Source organism: Rattus norvegicus, chromosome 4 (assembly GCF_021556685.1).
Source record: "Rattus norvegicus strain SHRSP/BbbUtx chromosome 4, alternate assembly SHRSP_T2T, whole genome shotgun sequence".
Taxonomy (NCBI): Eukaryota; Metazoa; Chordata; class Mammalia; order Rodentia; family Muridae; genus Rattus; species Rattus norvegicus.
The window spans coordinates 13,955,851-13,973,231 of NC_141537.1; the positions used below are offsets into that span (position 1 = coordinate 13,955,851).

General features: G+C 42.6%; 1 protein-coding gene across 7 annotated transcripts in view; it reads left to right on the forward strand.

The window, feature by feature from the left end:
* Reln (reelin) overlaps positions 1-17,381 on the forward strand; it is a 420,816-nt gene that overhangs the window by 343,515 nt on the left and 59,920 nt on the right. For all 7 annotated transcript variants that reach the window (XM_087655993.1, XM_087655991.1, XM_087655994.1 and 4 more), the window contains 9 exon segments: positions 1,289-1,373; positions 2,256-2,438; positions 4,436-4,607; positions 4,710-4,812; positions 6,507-6,736; positions 11,135-11,355; positions 13,574-13,721; positions 15,838-16,096; positions 16,940-17,189. In XM_087655993.1, the coding sequence (XP_087512119.1) occupies positions 1,289-1,373; positions 2,256-2,438; positions 4,436-4,607; positions 4,710-4,812; positions 6,507-6,736; positions 11,135-11,355; positions 13,574-13,721; positions 15,838-16,096; positions 16,940-17,189 (1,651 nt within the window).

The following is a 17,381-nucleotide window of genomic DNA, read 5'->3' on the forward strand; positions in this document are numbered from 1 at the left end:
TACTTAGGTTCCTTAGCCAGTGGGGAAGAGTAAAGACCCTTTATCTTGGCGCCAGCAAAGGACATCAATCGGGAATCTCTGAGCTGCCTAAGGATGCTGCCCTTGCTCACACCCCCAGTTTTCATCCCTCCCCCATCCCTCCCCCCTCCTCCCTCTCCCTCCTCCTCCTCCTCCTCCTCCTTCTTCTTCTTCCTCTCTCTCTCTCTCTCTCTCTCTCTCTCTCTCTCTCTCTCTCTCATTTGCAACATGAGAATAATGTCTTTCTCAGGGGAATACTTACTAAAGTGACCATTAAACCCAGCATCCAAACATACGTTTGCCATTGCAGCTTTTGGAGACAGTGGTCTGAAGTAAACAGAAACTTTATTTCTCCTTGCTAGTGCAGCGCCAGGCCTTTGTTGGTTGGTAATAAGGGAATCGGTAGCATTACAGCCTCAGACTACGGAAAAGTCTTTGCTCAGCAGGCTCAGCTGAGAAATTGAAAGCCTGTTTGGACCTTGGAATCTTGGCATAGTGAAATGCAACTCAGCGGCTGTCACCGCAGTCCTCTCCATCCATGACCCCCCCACCCCCACAAAAAAAAAAAAAAAACAAATACCCTTCTGAGAAGGCAATTCCAGGCAACCAGAAGTAGTTAATTAGCAGAAAAAATTACTAAAGCTAATGTGATCGTAGCAGAAAAAATTACTAAAGCTAATGTGATCGCTTTCCTCGTTGTGTGGCTTCTCTGCATGAGTGGTTACAGTCTAGGCATGGCGGCCTGCCTTCCTTCTGCCTTATTTAACTTGGCCAACTGGGGCGTTATGTCAGCCTGAGGGAGAGCCTCCTGGGGCTGACAGGGTAGGCAAACAGCAATGAGTTCCCAAGACTCCTCAGAGCCCCAGAAAAGTTAGCTATTAGTTCTTGGCCTCCAGCAGGAGTGCTCTGCACATTTTTTTTTTATCTTTTTCCTCCTCCCTTCTTCTACAACACGCTGTGATCAAAGGAGACTATTTTAAAAGCTCCAGTAGTGGACGATGTCATCACTCTGGTACCTCTTTTAATAAGAGCCACAGAAAAGTATGAATTGGCAGCGGACAGTGACACTGTGTTGCTTAAACACAGAAAATGAAGACCGTTGGGAGAAAGAGAGGACCCTTCCCTTTTCCTTTTAAGCTGGACAAAACATTGCTGCTCATCATGTGTAACTCTCATTATGTCTGACTATGTAACTGTCACTCGGCTAGTTAGTATACTTGGCCTCGGGAATTCTGCCGGTGACGTAAGCTTCCTTTCCCTTTGTTTGCAGGAGGGACTAAGAATGCTTATTTCAAGAGACCTGGATTGCACCAATACCATGTATGTCCAGTTTTCTCTCCGATTTATAGCAAAAGGTAAGCTGTCCCTGTGGCATGCACCATTTCCCTCTGAAAAACACTGTCCTGTGCACAATCTCCCGTGAGGGCCTAAGTTTCCCTGCTTACAGGTGTTCTTTAACACAAGTTCTTCTACCACAGTGCCGAGATAACTACTGTTTTAAACTGTTTAATGCAGATGGGGTTACCGTGCTAGTTGGTAAACACACCCCCGTGTCCTCGGACCCCTCTGCCTCTGCATTCCAGCTACTGGAATCTTAAATTAAGAATTATTAATCTATCAACGTATGATGTTAATTGTACAGATGTAAATCCTCCCAGGACACTGCTCAATTTTCTCTCTGCCTTCTCATACCTCATTAAATAATTCACCTTAAAAATAATGTCACTGTGGATATAAGACATTTTCGAAGGATTTTTTATTTATATTCTCTTGATTTGAATGTTTCAGCCTTTGCAAGACTGATGTCAGCAGAATGAATAAGTTTTCATTTTAATTTGGTATCCTATATATAGATAGATAGAGATAGAAATAGATTTTATATATATTATATATGTATGTGTGTATATATGTATATGTATGTATATATATATGTATATATGTATATATATATATATATATATATATATATGAGAGAGAGGGAGAGAAAGAGCAGGCACATGTGTGTATGTGTGTTCTACACATCTTGAAGAGAAAGGATGTCTATGTTTGGATATTTTTAGAATATATTCATACTAAAGCTTGACCAACAATTGCTCTCAGCTATCACTGAAGCATTTGGAGCAGAAAGTCTCCAGGTTGGTGTAACCCGGCTCATGTGCTGCTGGTGCCCATAGGATAGCTCAGAGCAGGCTGTCCTCGCCACGGTATGCGTCATGCCTGTGCTGTCTTCTCCCTAGGTACCCCGGAGAGGTCTCACTCCATTCTACTGCAATCCTCCATCAATGGGGGGGTCACCTGGCGCCTGATGGATGAGTTTTACTTCCCTCAAACAACCAGCATACTTTTCATTAATGTCCCCTTGCCGTACAGCGCCCAAACCAACGCTACGAGATTCAGACTCTGGCAGCCGTACAACAACGGTAAAAATGCACGGGTTCTGTCTGACCAGCACTGACGGCTGCGCGTTAGCCTTCCCGCTCCTCCATTGTGGAGAAAGGCTGCCCGAGAGGCACACGGGCAGTGTGTGCCCCTCACGCTCTGCGTGCCTTCCCTTTGACCATTCTCAGGAAAGAGCCAATGTTCTGTGACTTTGTCACGTTTGTTGTAGTTGACTGATAAATTCTCCGCTTAGTTTGCCACTGTTTCGGTTCGGCTGAGACGTCTTCCCCTCTACTCCCAGGCTAGCCCAAAACTCACTACGCAGCTCAGAACAGATTTGAACTCAAGATCGTCTCCCAGTTTTGCCAGGATTACAGGACTTAGGCATTTTGTTTTGCTTTGTTCTGTTTTGTTTCTAATAATCCATCATTACTGTTAGTTACCAGTAACAACTCCATTCTGCTGAATTTATTTCTGATTCACCACTCTTAAAATGGCATTTCACTAGTGAAACAGGTTATTGTGAAAAGGTAAAAGGAATTTAGACCCATCCAACAATGCCTTACATCCTTGTCACATTCACTGCTCATACTACACCAGAAGCAAATAGCATCCAACCGGATCTCACATTTTCAGGAGATTTTTCAAATTTCCAGCTTTCATTACTTGTTAGAGTTCTACTGATGTTGAATCTAAAGGGCCAGGCTTTTCCAGAACATGCACCTAACTGTCTAAATAAGTACAATTATACCATACTAAGCAGGAATAACAGAAACAGGTATGAAAACGGTATTTCTAGCTCTAAAATGTAACCCATATATATTTCTTTTATAACAAGTAAAAAGTAAATTTTCAGCATGCTGTAAGATGGCTGAGGTCATGGTAGAATTTTGTTGAAATGTATTCATGTGCATGACGTGGGATAAACTGCCATGAACTTCTATAAAATGTATGTAAGGATCTTAGATAAGAATCAAACAGAACTCTGAAGAAGGAAAAAAAATCCAGAAGATGGACCCATGGTACATCTGAAATGCTTACTTTTTTTTTTCTGTGTCCATCAAACACTTCCAAGCCAAGACGATGAAGGAAAGCAACTAGAATTAGGGCCATGACGGGAGCGGAGAGAGGCAGGCGGGTGGCCCACTTTAAAAAGCAGGTTATTGCCACGGACTCCTATGCACAAATCTGCTTTGATACATTGCCAGACCCACACTAGAGGCAACATCTGGGGAAGGTGCAGGAGACTGAGACAGATGGACGCTCACAACACATCCACTGTCAGGCCGAGTTACCATCTCCTCCTAAACAATGCAGGGTTCCCACATGGGGATGGCACCCACCCATAGTGAGTGGATCTTCCCACATCAACCTAACTGAGGTAGTTCTCTCTGGGCGTGCCCAGAGGACAGCCTCCAGGTGATTCCAGATCTTTCAAGTTGACAGCTGACATGAAGTATCCCAGCATGGTTTTGAGTCCTTTCCTCAAGTTCAGTGCTTTCCAAAAGCAGTCTAGCTCTTGCCCTTCTCACTACAATATAACATTCCTTAAACACTTGGAAGTTTACAAGAGCATTAAGAAAAGAAATATAGTATTGTATCTTACTGCACTGATATCGTGGTTGACTTTTAAAAACCACCAGTCACCCCTTGACTAGGTAGTGGACCCCAGTTCTAAGCCACGGCTGCCAGCCTCACAGATAGGAGTCTGACAGATTCCCCAACGCCACACTGCTGGAGAACAGTCCACAGCAAATCTCTGCCTGGCAGGACAGCACGCGTTCACACACTGCTCATCTTAGCCTCCTGAGATCTGAGCGGCTGTGCTGGGTCGTTTAATATGTGTGCAAGCTTATTTTCTTCGCACCCCGATCGCTGTGCATGTGTTGCCTTGTGGCCTGTGAGTTCTGACTGAAAAGCATATGCTAAAACCGCTGTCATTGGGGTTTTCCTGCCTTTTGCTTTCTTTCAACGAACAAACAAACCTGATGATCTTCTTCTTCTTTGGAAAAACCTGATTTATCTCAAACTGTCTCAGGTAAGAAAGAAGAAATCTGGATCATTGATGACTTTATTATTGATGGGGACAATCTGAACAACCCCGTGATGCTGCTGGACACGTTCGACTTTGGGCCCAGGGAAGACAATTGGTTTTTCTATCCAGGTGGTAATATCGGTCTCTACTGCCCGTATTCTTCAAAGGGGGCTCCGTAAGTATTTAACTGAAAAGCTAAAAGTAAAACCACTGTTTTCACACAAATCAGGGGGGATGTTTGCCTAAACGATTTCCTTATTGCTCTCTTGATAACCAGTGAGGAGGACTCGGCCATGGTGTTCGTTTCAAACGAAATCGGCGAGCACTCCATAACCACACGCGACCTAAGTGTGAACGAGAACACCATCATTCAATTCGAGGTATTGACTCTGATCTCCTAAAAATGCTTTAAGTTTTATATTGACCAAAGCGTCAGCAAGAAGGAAGTGTTTACGGTGACTTCCTCTTAAGGTCATGGAAGGCTTGTGCCATAACTCACTTTTACTATCAGACCAATGTTCGTTTCAGAAATAGAGTTGCTTGTAAACATGGTTCTGTCCTACCTACTGCAGAAGGTGTCGAAGTCATTACTTTTAAATTAGAAAACTGTGAAGGATGCTATTGTGGTCGTGTTATTCTCACAGTTTATATATAAAATGAGAGTGTCTTAAGACGTAGGTCAATCTAACTATCCTGTCTACTGTATCCTCATACTAAGAAGGTCTTTATCATGCTACTCCATGATATAAATAATAAAAGAGTATCACACTATTTTTACAATCTTAAGTATACCATATATATATATTATATGTGTGTGCTTGACATTTCATGCATTCCTTATATTTGTCAAGAAAGTAAATTTGCATATTTAAGCCCTTGGTAAAACCCACAGAATCAAAGGCTTCTTGTGCCAGTGTTCTAAGTAGTGAACACTTTTCTGATCTCTAACTTTGTTATATTTCCTGATTTTATGGTTTAAATGCTAAGAAAAAAATAGCACTTTTGTCTCTTTTAAGAATTGAGGTAGAAATTAGTCCCTAGAGTTGAAAGGTTCACCAAGTTCCAACTGTTTACTCATTGGAAGGTAAAGGGGTAAACATGTCCACTTGTGGTTCTCCCCTTCCACTCAGCTCCCTGCATATTAAATAATCAGTTACTACAGTAGCACAATAGTAACATAGTGAGCATCACACTGGGAGGATACGCTCTGGTACAGAAAGAGCCAAGAAGGAGCTTACCAGGAAGGGAAGGCGGGAGGGGGTGTGGGAGAGGGGAGGGAAGGAGGAGGGAGGGAGAGGGGAGGGAAAAGGAAAGACCAAAGGTTACAAATTTGCCATTTGGACAAAGAACTTACGTAAGGAATGTCCAACAAGTGGGCCAGAGTTTTAGTATGTAACTGTGTTACATTCTGGAAGTTACAGAGTAGATTTTAGGTTCCTTACCCCACACCACATATGTTTAGACAAGAATGCACGTACAAAGGGAAGGTTGGTTTTCTTAACAGTAACTGTCACTTGTCCATATATGCTGTCTCAAAATTCTTCCCATCTTAAATCAAATTTTTGAGAATCTTCTCTGATGTGAGGGGGAAAGTAGCAATCACTGTGTTCTATTTTGTTTTTATATTGAATGCGTATGTTGACGACTCTCCAAGTTAAGAATGACTGGAATTATGTATAAAGTGTCATAAGAAAGAAAGCAGGTGTTACCACACAAGACTGATAAGGAAGCCAAGAAAACACTCTTCATTATGGTTTTATTGGCTTGACAATAAAAAAAAAAGAAAAATGGGCCAGAGTTAAATAAGGAATTATCTCAACCTTTCCCTTGTTCATTTCCTGTTTCTCATAACATGAGAGAAAGTGGGTTTTTTTTTTATATGGCCCTTTTTAGGAGTCCTTTTGAAGAAAATATAGTTTAGAGGTAATGTATGATATCACTTAGGGAACAGATCTTCCAGAGTGAATATTTAAGTAAGACCCTTCTCAGGGATTAAATGGGCTCCAAGGAACGTAGCCAGTGTGCGGGCGCCTTGCTCCAAGATAATCTGCACCGAGTTTTCTTTCATCCCAAGATCAACGTCGGATGCTCCACTGATAGCTCGTCTGCTGATCCGGTCAGACTGGAATTTTCAAGGGACTTCGGAGCCACCTGGCACCTGCTGCTGCCGCTCTGCTACCACAGCAGCAGCCTCGTCAGTTCGCTCTGCTCCACTGAGCACCACCCCAGCAGCACCTACTACGCGGGGACCACCCAGGGCTGGAGGAGGGAGGTCGTGCACTTCGGGAAGCTGCACCTTTGCGGGTGAGGATCTGCCACTTGGCACCGCGCTTGTCTCCCGTTTGGTGCCTGCCCTTCTAAAAATTATTCAGGGAGAAAATTCCACGTCGAGTTTGTTTTCCGTCCTCAGCCTGAAACAGATCAGTTAGACGTTCGATGCAGGAGAAGGAGACGATATGACTGCGTGTGCATAGTTGGAGGCTAGAGTCAAGAGCATGCAGTGGGTGGCGTAGCTTGAAATCCGTTTCCCGTGCACCTCTAACAAATCGAAAGGAAGCGAGACAATGCATTTCTCTCGTAATGGTGCCCCTCCTCCCTCGGGCTCTCACCCCATGCTATAAATACAGTAAAAACGCAATGCCTTCACACACACCCCTATGGGCATGTATGGAAGCTGGAAGGCTACAGCCGATTCCTGGCGTCTGATAAAAGGCATTAACACTTTCCCCTGAGCATTTTTTTACTTTCTCAATCCCTCTTGGCGTTTTTTGTGACATTATACTTGTCTGTTCCGTGGAAAAGCTATTTGGAGATACAGGACTTCAACTCCCATAAAGAAGTGATAACTGTAGTTTCAAAAATAAAACTTATAACAAAGGAAACAGCAGGGACATCAGCAAAAAAGCCACCTGTCTCACCCTCCCTGACGCTGTGCCCCTTCAATACAGTTCCTAGTGTCGCGCTAACCCAGCCATAACATTGTTTTCATTGCTACTTCATAACTGTGATTTTGGTAGTTACGAATCATAATATAAATATCTATGTTTTCCGATGGTTTTAGGGGACCCCTGTGCAAGGGTCATTCTACCCTCAAAGGGGTCACGACCTACAAGTTGAGGGCGCTGTTTTAGATTACCATTCATTCTTTCCGTGTATATCAAAAAGAAGTATGACTGTCTCGCTTTCAAGATGAAAACCGATGTTCGGTCCTCACCGTGCAGCCAGGCATAATTAGACCTCTCCTGCCTCTAAGCCAAACGAGTCCTTGGCACCGTTCCAAAAGAATGAAAGTATGTTTTCAAACGTTAGCGTTGTCTTGGGGCATGACCCATCCACCCCTTGTCACGTCACAAGAGCTGTTTCCATGATTTGATTGTGAAGAGCATCAGCACTTCCCGTTGTTAACTGTGTCCCTTGTTGTGGCACGAAGGCAGTGCACTCATTAGACGCCCAGTGTTTTCCTCACGTACAAGTACCACTCGACGGAATGACCTCTGGAAAGTCTCCAGACATCACAGAATTGGTGCCACCTAGCTTGATCCTGAGCTCCTATTGGCTAGCAGAGCTGTTCATGGAAGAAATAGGCCAGAGGCAATATCTCAGCAACAGGAAAAAAATAACTGATATCAGTTAGTTTTTGTATAGAAAATGGAAAACTTTATTCAAAGATGCTGGGAAGTTTGTGGTCCTCACTCTTATTAACCTACCATCAATGTCAAATAGATCATGGTTCCTGTTCCCCAGGACTCTTGATTCCAAATCTCCTAAAAAGGAAGTCTGAATACATGTCTGTGGCTGAAAGTCCAGGGACCACTCCTAGACACACTAGGCATGGTCTGACTGTGTCACCCCAAAATTCATATAGTGAAATTCTTACTTTTAAGGTCACAGCCTGAAGAAGTGTGGCCTTAGGAGAGGTCATTAGCTCATAAATGGGCGTGTAGTCATCACAGGGAGGCCCCAGAAAACCGCTTTGCCTCTCACGACATGTGAAGACACAGCTAGAGGGCACCTAGTATGAGCCGGAGGGCAAGCCCTTGGCAGAGGATGTGCTAGCTCCTTGGTCTTGGGCCTTCAACTCCTACAGTGGTTAAAAAATAAATAAATAAATGTCATTTCTTTATAAGCTACCCAGTTCATGTCATATTTCTATAGCCACTGAAAGCAGGGTAAAACTGGTATTTTTGACCAAAGCAGTCTCTCAATTCTGTCATGGTACTGAGAAGTACCAGGCTTCCTCTTCAGTGGGCCTTTGCCTTTCTCTGACTTCCTAGTCAGACAATAGGTCGTAGCCATGATTATGGGGTACACATGTTTCAGAGTTCCCACATGCAAGCAATCTTACCTGAAGCGCATGAACTAAGTCAAGAGGCCTGTGAGGGAAAGGCTGCCCACACCAACAGGACCAAGCTGCAGGGCCACACCTCACTGGGTGGCCTCCTCGGTGGCACACCCATATGTAAGCATGGCACATATTTTGGGAATGTAAGCAAGGGAAATACAGATCCCCTGCTAGAGGAAGTCCATTTTTTGAAAAAATAGTCCTAACGTACAGAATTGAGAATGGCATGTTGATTGTATTTTATTTCTACGGAAAGGAGTCATGCCCACACTCAGAACTGTATCAACCCAAACTGTTTTCAGCCATTTCTGTGGAGGGAAGGTTTTGTACACATCTTTGTCTCAAAAAAAAAAAAAAAAAAAGAATTAGTCCTGTGTTTAAAACCCACACAGGCATGAATTGCTGGAAGGCAAAAGTGAAAATTTCTCAACTCAGTGAGCCATTCCCGGGTTTGCAATCAACATGGGACATAATAATAGCACAGATGCTAGCAGAGAGAGAGAGAGAGACTGAGACTGTATGTATGTGAATGTGTTACCTTTAAAGTACTTCTTTCTGTGATTTAATGAACACTGGATACAAACATGGCATGTGTATAAGCAAATATACAATGTTTCAATGCCAAGCCTTTACATTTTTTACATTTTAATTAAAATATAATTGTATCACTTGCCCCTTCCTTCTCCTCCCTCCAGCCCCTCCCATGCCCCTACTCTCAAACTGACAGCCTCTACATACCCTTTGCATTCAAAATGTAAAATTTTATACACATCACCTTTCCGCCAAGCATCTTTTTGTCTTGGAATGGCCTAAGTGTTTCATTTTATGCAGTTTCATAACAAGTCAACCAAAGGCCCCCACTGACTGAAGGCAGTGTGGTGTGCTTGAAATTCTAAGCGTATGTTTTTAAGAAGCAGATCGTTTGAGCAGCGCTGACTTGAGAGGGGCACTGACATTCACAAGGTGGATGGCAGTGAGAATTTTTCAAACCAAGATCCCAGCCAAAGGGGACCACAGCAAACCCAGGCTCTTGGCCCATTTGTCACAGGATTTGCAGTTTCTGTGCCAAGGCAGGCAAGCACTAATAAATGCCCAACCTAGGTGGTTCATTTGTATTCAGAACATTGGAATAAATAAGTTCAAACAAAATCCATGTAGGCTTTTCTTCAAAGAAAAACTCCAGCCATTTCCCTCAGCTCAGCAGTCTGAAAGTTCAAAAGGTAAGACGTGTCTTTGCCAAGGCTAAACTCTGACAAGTGGAGGAGAGCCTGCTTTAATTATCAGTTGGCATTTGGGGTCAGCCCAGTCTACCTGGGGTCTTGCTGTAAACAATGAGACAGTACAGGAGAACTTGGCTCTGTCTGCCTTAGTCCCTGCTACCCTGCGGAGGCTTACCCAGCTTCTGTCTCTGCAGCCATCCCCAACCCTAGTGCTTAACTTCAGTTTCAGTTTCTCAAATTAAAAACGTCAGATTTTAGCTTACGTGGTCACAAGAAGATAGGTAAATTCATGGGACGCAAAAGTAAGTGTCCATGACCTATCTAATGCCTAGCCCCTCTCTTCTATCTTTTCTGAGCTGACTTTTATGCATGTTTTAAAAAAAAAGTTATTTCTGGACTTCTGGTTAAATGATTATTTCCAGTAACGTGTTTGTCACCAGTAACATGATAAGATAACTCAGTTGCTAATTTTGGTGATGATGGTGATTTAGGGGATATGCTAGGAGGAGACCAGTGGTTGGTTAGGTTTATATTTAAAAAATAAAAACAAAACAGAGTTTAGGCTGGCCTAGAACTCTCTGCAGAGGCTGGCCTCAAACTAATGGGAGTCTTTCTATCTCTATGTCTGGTTCTGAGATTGCAGGCATGAGTCACCAACCCTGACACATTTGCTTATTTTTTATTAAAAAGTAAAAAAGTAAAACAAGACATAAGAAGAAGCAACCCAAAAAATAAATCTGATTTTCTAACTTTTTTTTCTCTTAAATTTATTGAGCAGTTACTGTGTTAAAAACCGTGAAAGGGTGTGATAATGTTTGATTCTGTGTTCATGAGTTTTATACCATTTTTTTAACGTTTAGTTATGCAGAGCGGTGCCAGTCAACTAGCTTTTATCATTTTATCAAGAGAGCCAGTGTTGGGACCACAGGAAGATCAGGTGCAGTTTTTCAGTAACTGGTAAAATTCTACTGCCCAAAAAAAAATAAAATTAGAATTTCCCACAAATGGCAAGTCTCATTTTCCTCTGTCTTCTAAGTTGATGTATAAGAAGCAATCCCCCTCTGCTCATGGACCGAGGGTGCTAGCTCTAAAGATGTGATGTCCTCATGGGTAACTTTGACACCCTGCTTTGTCTTCCAGATCTGTGCGTTTCCGTTGGTACCAGGGATTCTATCCCGCCGGCTCTCAGCCGGTCACGTGGGCCATTGATAATGTCTACATTGGTCCCCAGTGCGAAGAGATGTGCTGTGGGCATGGGAGCTGCGTCAATGGAACCAAGTGTATATGTGATCCCGGCTACTCCGGTCCAACCTGCAAAATAAGCACCAAAAATCCTGATTTTCTCAAAGACGATTTTGAAGGTAGTCTTCTTTGCGTGCTTCTTGGAAGAATTTACCTATAAGCACAACCTGTGTTGGAGAATTAACCACTCACATATATTCTAATAGTCGTCTTTACAATGGCCAACACACCAAAGTCCCTTTCTCTCTGAATTTTATGGGTTACACTTTTGACACGGCAGTTAGTGAGGGAGAATGAATAAGACTTTAATTGAGAAATTAAAGGTTACCTTCACCACTTTTTTGTAAGATTTATTTAATTTTCGATAGACAGGTTAGATCATTAATGTCTTTTTTTAAGGTCATTAATGTCTTGATACTACTATTGATGCTATTGATAGATACTTATACATAGATAGTTATACATCTAAGAACCTATGAGAAAAATCAAATTCCTTTAGTAAATTAGTTGATTATATTTCACATTTCACATTTATTAGCTAGTTGAGAATTTTGCACAGTGTATTTTGATCATTTGCCCTCTCCCCTCTGACTCCTCCTAGATCTACTGATCCACTCATTTCCTGTCCCACCCGACGCCGTGTCCTTTTTATTTCCCCTTTAAGTTTGAACTGCCCAAATATTCGTGGCTATGGGGCCTTGCACGGAGAACGGTCTTATCAGGACTATACTCTTAGACAACCCTGTCTCTCCCTCTCACAAAAGCTGTATAGCCAGCAGCTCCTTGGCTAGGGAGAAACTTCATGCCCAACTAACTGCCTTCCTGCTGGAACTTGGTCTGGCTGGGCTTGTTCAGGTCTTGTGCATGCTATTACAACTGCTTTATTTCCATGACTTTTGATACCACATGTAATTGCTGACAAGTGGCACAAGAATATGCCTAAGGGGTAATCTTGGATTATAAGAAACAGTTTTTCAGAAATCTTGATTCCACCAACCGTTCAGGCAGCCTCTCCTTTTCCACACCTTTATTTTACATCAATACATATGACGGGAGTGTTGCGACAGAGAAAAGTGTACATTATATACTAGTTACATTGGGTGCATCTGAATTGTAGATGTGCTTTTACCAAAGGTTGGATTAAAACATTTTCATATGGTGGACCAATACAGCAGCCATGTGTGTTAGCGAATCAGATCAAAAGATTTTGTTTTCCTCCATTTTCTTTCAATTATTTTGAATTGTTAAAATAATTAAAACCTTAATTGTTTTAATTTTAATAATTTTATTGTTTAATTAATTTTCTAATCATTTAATAATTTTTATCATTTTTAAATTATTTCATTTTTAATTATTTTATTATTTTAATTATTTTATTTTAATAATTGTAAAATATGTGTAATCATTTTTATTATTTATAATTTTATAATACATCTTAACACTACATTTAGGTACAAGCATACAGGGAAACATTACACGGCCATAAAACATTTGAACTATTGATACATGCTACAATGTATATGAACCTTGGAAATAATATAATACGTAAAAGAAACCAGACCCCCCCAAAAAAAATCTACTGCATATTCTGTTTGTGTGCAGCATCTCAAATAAACCTGTCCTTGGAGATTAAAAATAAACAGACTGCTTGGTTGCCAGGGATGTAGAAGAAAGGGAAGCTACTGCTTTATTGATACAGGCTTCTTCTCCTTGAGGGGATGGAAACCTTGAAATAGTTAGTGATAAAGGTTTTACATCAGAAATACACCGATACCATTTTGGATTATTCGCTTTTAAGTTGTTAATACAGTAAACATGTTTTGTGCATTTTCCCTCATTAAAGAAAACTAAATTCACATCTGAGTAGATTTGAAAACTGGCTTTGAAAGGCATTTAACATCAATTATTAAATTATATTTAAATGTCTGTGATTAAAAAAAACAAAAACAAAAGCATCCATTTTCAAAAGATACTGTGTTATTCCTCCGTTAAGGCTGCCTCTGATTGGGAAGGACACGGTAGAGACGCTGTGTCCCAGCTTCTGGCCTGTCTTCTGGCCTCATTCTCTTCCTGACTAACCAGCATTTTTCTTTGATGTGCGCTTGCCTGGCTGAACCACAGATAGTTAGGAAAAGCCCCTCTCTGACATGTGTACCTTTTTATCAGTCAAGGCTAAAAACACTGAAGACGTTCATGTGATAAAGAGTCCTTTTATCCCAAAATGCACACTTAGGGTTTATGGCTTCACATTTTAAAAGCACATGACACACTCTGTCATATTTCTTTGAAACTGTAATAAACATGGTCATGGGTAAACCACGTTTTCCACTCTCTCAGGTCAACTGGAATCCGATCGATTCTTACTAATGAGCGGTGGGAAACCTTCTCGAAAATGTGGGATCCTTTCCAGTGGGAACAACCTCTTCTTCAATGAGGATGGCTTGCGCATGCTGGTAACACGGGACCTGGATCTATCGCATGCTAGGTAATTGTGGCACATGGTTGTGGCCCTAAAGCAGAAGCCAGGAACTCTTAAGGGTGACACCTCCCGTGCCAATGTTAGGCGTCTCTCCATTCAAAGTCCCCAACAAGACACATGTCACGTAATTTCTAATTCAAGACCTATGTTTGTTCAATACCGACATCACCTGTGAAACACCTAAACAAACAAAATCTGTCATTTTATAATCTCAAGAAATATTTATTCACTCTAACTTCGAAAAATAATATTGTGTCTGTCTTGTTCCCCTTCTACTGACTATAGTCATTGGTACTCGAACTCTTAGTAAGGAGCTCAGTAGAAATGCAATGCATCCTCAAGTTCCTCATGACTCCTCATCAGCAAATTTAGTTGAGAATATTTGAAATACGGTCCGGGGTGTCCGTAAGCAACTAGCCAGTGCTTCTGTAGCACACAAGAAGTCATTTTCTAAATTGAGCATAGTCACTCAGAAAAAAAAAATCACATTTTAAGCTGGCTCAGAGAGTCATGCCCTGTCACAATGCATATCCCCCGGTCGCTTGATGAGCCAGAGCCTTAACAGCAAAACATAATGTACAGTTTAACGTGTGGAAAATGCAGCGCTGACCTATTTTTAAATGAACAAGGAAATCATGTTTATGGTTTTAAAACATGTCACAGTGCTTTAAAATACATCCGAACATCCCCTCTTTTTCCTGAATCCAACTTCTGATTATAAATAATACAATTCACGGAAAATACAAGTCTACCTAAAATAATTTTATAGTTACTGAAAGCAAAATTTTATCCTATCCCATTCTAATGTACGCAGTTTAATTTGCATTCCTTATACGAGATTCTTCAATACCGTCCATGTTCTCTAGTTTAGAAATCATGTTTTTCCAAATAAGGGATTCAGATTTATTTTTCTAAGTGGTTATCTGGCGTTTATATTATCACTAAGTTAATATGAGCATCTTTTCGATACAAATAGGTAGTACACCTAGTCTTTCCCAGATACTGTTCTCATTTGTGTGAACATCACCGGGCACTAACGGTGCACATTTTCGTTAATCAAATGTTAAAGGCTGCGTTGTATAGCTCACCCAGTCACATGCTGTGCGGGATTTGCATATATTGACCTTAAATGTTCAGTGTAAGATCTGTGTTTTCAGGGCCCTGATATAAACAAATGAAGGTTGGGAGAATGGCTGGCTTTGTGTATGACACTGATAACATTTATCATCGGTCCTGTTACATTATTAAGTACGTGTGTTAGATTTGACATGAAATTTATTCTGCCTTACCAGTTAGAATAGCGGCCAGACCGGGCACCAGCAGCTTGCTTGCCAAAGATAACATGCGAGCCAGTTTTCATTGGCACCCCAGCTGCTTGCTGCCACTCTGCCCACCTCCCCACCACCTAGGAAAGCTGCCACTGGCTGGCTGCCACAGTTCTCAGAGGCCAGTATCATCCAGACCCAGACCCAGCAACAGTCAGAGTCTGGCACAGCCGACCACCAGCAACAACACACACTCAAAGCTTACCCTTCCCCTGGCACGAGGGACAGAAAAGAGGTCCGGGCTTAACACACCTCTTCTAAAAGTAGCCTGGTCTTTTGAAAAGAGGAGCTACGACTCCTGCGTGTAAATTTCGTGTCTCCCAAACCAGGCGATACAAGATCTTTAAAGCTACTGGCCAGATGGAGCTGGATGGTTTTGCCAGTAGAGCGGCACCTGTGCGGTATAGATCCGTATTCTTCTAGTTCCAAACTCTGTGGACTGGGGTTCAGTTCTCTTCACTAGACAAACAATGCACTCGCAGACTTGAGCAGCCCTTGGATCTCTCCCAACGACTCAGGAAGTAGCCAAGGGAAGCAATGGCTCTGGCTTTCCTCTGGCTCCTTAGAGGAGAGATTCCAGATGGAAATGGGAGCCAGAATTGCCATTTTTCCCCTCAGTTCACATTTAATTAACTCTCATTCACATTAAAACAGAAAAATCAAGCTTTGAAGTGATGGTTTTGGACACTCATTAAATCGTCATGTTTATCAACCATACTGCCTGGTGGCTGGCCTTTTGTTAATGGTGCGGATTTCTCTTTGAAGTAAAAGGCTACAGTAAGGTCTTGTGGTGTCAGGTTTGTGCAGTTCTTCATGAGGCTGGGATGCGGTAAAGGTGTTCCGGACCCCAGGAGCCAGCCCGTGCTTCTCCAGTACTCCCTCAATGGCGGCCTCTCCTGGAGCCTTCTTCAAGAGTTCCTCTTCAGCAACTCCAGCAATGTGGGCAGGTACATCGCCCTGGAAATGCCCCTGAAAGCCCGCTCTGGTTCTACACGCCTCCGCTGGTGGCAGCCGTCCGAAAATGGGCACTTCTATAGCCCCTGGGTGATCGACCAGGTCAGTCTCTTCAGAGTTATCGACTTTAACTTCTGTGACTTTAGAAAGCATGGTAGCCCAACTCCCGTGCGGGTAGAAGCCCAGACTGACAGTCGAATGACTTGCCCAAGGGTACGAGGCTAGATTAGATATGGTGTTTAACTTCCTTTCATTCTCTGTTCCCTCAATTGCCTAAGCCTATAAAAATAAACGGCACAACAGAAGGCCTAGGTCGCGTTCAGAGAAGATGCTGCCATATGGCCAGAGGGACTTTATCAAGCGTGATACAAGGTTATAATTCTCCAGAAAGGGAAGCATGCAAATTAGCATTGAGGCCGCATGCAGTTGTTCTCAAATCCTCTTTTCCAGTCTTTGATGCAAAATAAATAAATAAGTCTCCCCCGGCATCTTTCTGGACCGCTCCAAAGGGTCTTCAGACATAATAGAGTGTATCAAACAGGACTCGGAGAACCTGTTCACAAATAGTAGAGTCCATGCAAAGAATCGCAACTGGAATGCCGCAGGGCGTGATTGTCCTTAAATAGAAGTTTTACATGGAAAGCAGTCGCGGGCAAGCCAAATTTTGCTCTCCCAGCTTGGGGGCATTGCTTCCCCATGGCACAGTTTGGCCCACGAATGGCTGCGGATGGTTTTTGTCAGTCCTTTGATTTGTTTCCTGTAGCTCCTTGCCAGTCGGGCAAGCAGACCACAGAAACAAGAGCATTCAGAAAACCCCCTGACGTTCTGCGAGTTGTACAGTACCAGATCCAAGATGGCTGACAGATCAAAACAAGCAAACAAAAACAACTGCTCTCTTCTGTATGTTAAAACCCAAATCTGGGCTGTTCTAAAAATGCATTTCAGATTCTTATTGGAGGAAATATCTCTGGTAATACAGTCTTAGAAGATGATTTCTCAACTCTGGACAGCAGAAAGTGGCTGCTTCACCCAGGAGGCACCAAGATGCCCGTGTGTGGCTCCACAGGCGATGCCCTGGTCTTCATTGAAAAGGCCAGCACCCGTTACGTGGTCACCACGGACATTGCCGTGAATGAGGACTCATTCCTACAGATAGATTTCGCTGCGTCCTGCTCAGTCACAGACTCCTGCTATGGTAAGTGTTCCACATCCAGACAGAGGGACAGAGCCTGTGTGTCCATGTCTGCTTCTGCAGTGGGACTATTCAGAACCTGTGTTATAGGGCTAGGAAGATGGCTTAGTAAAGTTCTTACAGGGCAAGCTTGCCAACCTGAGTTCGGCCTCCTATCCCCCGCATAAAAGGCTCTGTATCCCTGTAGTTCTACAC